Source organism: Micropterus dolomieu, linkage group LG17, assembly GCF_021292245.1.
Source record: "Micropterus dolomieu isolate WLL.071019.BEF.003 ecotype Adirondacks linkage group LG17, ASM2129224v1, whole genome shotgun sequence".
Taxonomy (NCBI): Eukaryota; Metazoa; Chordata; class Actinopteri; order Centrarchiformes; family Centrarchidae; genus Micropterus; species Micropterus dolomieu.
Window position 1 is genome coordinate 27,847,282 of NC_060166.1, and position 3,343 is coordinate 27,850,624.

Consider the following 3,343-nt stretch of genomic DNA (forward strand, 5'->3'; position numbering starts at 1 on the left):
TCCCTGAACAGCCTATCAAAACTGGCCCCCACACACGTTTCCGTGGCAACTGACCTTATTCTTTGTTTTATTACCACATCAAAGGGATACTCCTTGTCTCACCTAGGTGTGACATGGTCCAGACACTGAACTGGACTGCAATCTCCAAAGACTCAAATTTTAATTAAATCTTTAGTTACCTGATTACGTTTGCCTCTATTTGAGTAGTTATGTTAACTGTTGTTGCTATCTGTTGTTTATTAGTGCTGAAAAGAAGTTACTTGTGCAGTGTTTTTATTTTCAGCAAGACACTCCTTCATCTAATGTAATCCAAGCTTTCCTCATGTAACCTGAGCTCCCCCAAGTGGGCGAAATAAGTATTACATGCCCTGTCGGAAATGCCGTTAAATGTATAAATATCCTGACCAATAATGTGACAATTGTTTCCTGTTACCAAATGCTTAGAACAGTACAACCGTTCAACCATTGAGGTTCGATTGTGGAAAATATTTGATTATAATACGTGCAAGTAGATTTCTTTTCTTTAGACATTAAGTTTAGAAAGGCAGTCCCTTGGGAAACCTGAGACGCCCCCTGGGGAACCACGCCCCAGACAACAAAAGAGCGACACGCGACCTCTCTCGCTCTCTTCTCTTCTGTTCGCTGTTGGCTCTTCCACTCTGCTCGGCCCTCTGGATGCTTCGGCACGTGTGGCGTGCCTCGCCAGGCAACGCCCAGACTCGGCCAGCGAAACAAACAGGCCTTTGTTCGCCTGAAGCTACACACCTGAAGTGCCGCGACATCGATCTGCCTCCAGTTTGTTTTATTTTCTTTATTTCTTTTGTTTAAAGTTATAAGTCCGTTAAGTTACACTGGACTAATTCAGGAACGACCAAGTTCCATTTTAAGCCTTTTTCGTCAAGCCAACTTCACCGAGGTCAGACCAAGCCACGCGGTCTCGCCAGCTACAACGAAGGAAACCTGAAAACAGCCAAATTGCCAGGCGGAGGAGACGTTTCAATCAGACACGGAGAACCCTGGAGAATCCCTAGCAAAAAGCCAGGATCGGCAACTAGCGTGGGACCCGTGCAACAGGCCAAAAGCAGGCTGTCGACAAGCAGTAAGACTTAACACACGTTCTGTGATCAGATGTCCATTTTAACTCCTAAATTATAGCATTAGTTTACTTTAATTAGCTCCTATGCCGTATGAGTCAAATGCTTCCCACAATCGAACCTCCAGGCTCATTGTTCAGCAAATGTTTATGTTCCCTGTATCCAACCATCTTTTTATCACCTTAGTTAGAGAATAAATTCACTGTAATATAATCAAGAGCTGTGTTGCCTATTTATAGTTCCTGCCAAGAGAATTGACCCTTTAGATATGAGACTGACTGACTGATTTAAGATAATTGAGCGATTATTAACTAACTGATCACTAGTAATAATTGTGTAATTATTCAAAACTACCTAGAGGTCCGGAGACTCTAGGATTATAACAACTCCGGTGGTGCCGTTAACGAGGAAAATTTTGATTTTATGAATTTTAATTCATAATTGGGTATCAATTCTCATAAATTTATTAAAATGCATAACTAATAAATTTAGGTCTACTACATCACTGATCCTCTATCCAGCTGCAACAGTGCTATTTTAAACTGTTATGCATCAAATGCACATATATTGTACACCACAGATGATAAATACAATATCAGTCCTCAACAACAGTTATGTTTCAGATATTCCAAAAGTCACACAGACTGAGCTCAGTCACTATCTTTGATAGTAAGTAGAGATAGTAAGATAAGCAGTAGTCATATAGTACATATAGTATAGTTGTCATATTTTTGTAATTCTGATTGTGTATGTACAGCTTATGTGTAATTGCAAGGCATGGTTCATTTAACTTTTTTAGCTGTATAGCTTAAATTGTCAGCTATAATGACAAGTCAGCCATATGCCTGTAAAATAGACCAAATATCATTAAACTTTTGACTCACCATAACAAACTAGTAATTAAAAAACAACAGATTGATAAGCAGCACAATTTTGCTCAGGCTTGGGTTGTAAAATTCTTATGTATTCTTGTATGAGATTCCATCTCCACTGTAACGTTAAGTGAGTTAAGTGAGAATGGAGAACAAAGGGAAAATGTTACTGCTCAACTTCCCAACCTCCATGTTTTCCTACTGGTCTGATAATGTAAAGGCAGCAGTGGTTATGATGCTTCAGGACACTGATGTGCAGAGTGAAGCTGCATTAGTGCTGCTTGTCATGTATTTGCTTGGCAAGTGTATGGATGGTCAACATGCCTGTCAGACAAAAAAGGGGGAAATCTTCAATTGTTACAGTCCTCTGACATCATCAGGTGGGCTAATCCAATTTGCATGCTTCCTTATTTCCCTACTGATGTGATTTCATTTGTTCAGCAGTCAAGTGCAAAACAGGTGAGAAATGATTAGAGCTTTCCGGAGCATTCCAGGTTTCAAAGTTTCGCATAATTTTATGGTAACTAATAGAAATTTTCATGGTACCTAATGAGCATGTACCTTCTAACTGAGTCACTAAAATGATGTGAAGTTATGGCAATGAGCCAACCAGCAACCAACCACGTGTTTCTCTGGCAGTGGGAGAGCTTGTTGGATAGCGCTATCCTCCCACTAAAGACAGTTCTGGTTTTAATAATAAGCTAAAGTCGTCTATATATACACACACACACACACACACACATATATATGTATATATATATACATATATATATATATATATATATATATATATATATGTATATACACACATATACACACACACACACACACATTATATATATATTTTTTTTTTTACTGAATCCTGGTTGCAAATGAATGACTATAGCCAGCTATCTGAACGGTGTCCGCCTCAATATGATTGTTTTAGTCAACCAAGGGTCAGTGGTCGTGGCTGTGGGCTAGTGAGCGTGTATAGGAAAAATTTTAAATGTCATCAAGTACGCTGTGATGAATTTAACTCCTTTGAAGTTCTCACTCTTAAAGTTGGAGGGCTGCAACCTATCATATTTGTTATAATTTATCGCCCCCCAAAACCGCCTGGAGGATTTTTATCACAACTTCCTGAATTTATATCTACTCTGGTTTTAAATTATGACAGAATTGTTCTTTGTGGCGATTTTAATATTCATGTTGATGACCCCAACAATGTTAATGCAACTGACTTTTTAAATATGGCCACTTCTTTTAACTTCAAACAACATGTCAAAGGGCAAACACATAACCGTGGTCATACACTGGACTTGGTTTTTACCCTGGGTGTCAGCATTTCCTCTGTGGAATTAGTGGACATGACCATATCTGACCACAGATGTATTG

The 3,343-nt window shown here is 39.0% G+C and overlaps 1 protein-coding gene across 2 annotated transcripts in view; it reads right to left on the reverse strand.

Annotated features, from left to right (window-relative positions):
- The window catches only part of dph1 (diphthamide biosynthesis 1), a 42,317-nt gene that overhangs the window by 29,595 nt on the left and 9,379 nt on the right, over positions 1-3,343 (reverse strand). Inside the window, exon 3 of one of the 2 annotated variants that reach the window (XM_046074689.1) lies at positions 2,577-2,613. The exons of the other annotated variant lie outside the window; for it this stretch is intronic. Within the exon in view, the coding sequence (XP_045930645.1) occupies positions 2,577-2,613 (37 nt within the window). The remainder of the gene's footprint in view (positions 1-2,576; positions 2,614-3,343) is intronic. 2 annotated transcript variants of the gene reach the window in all.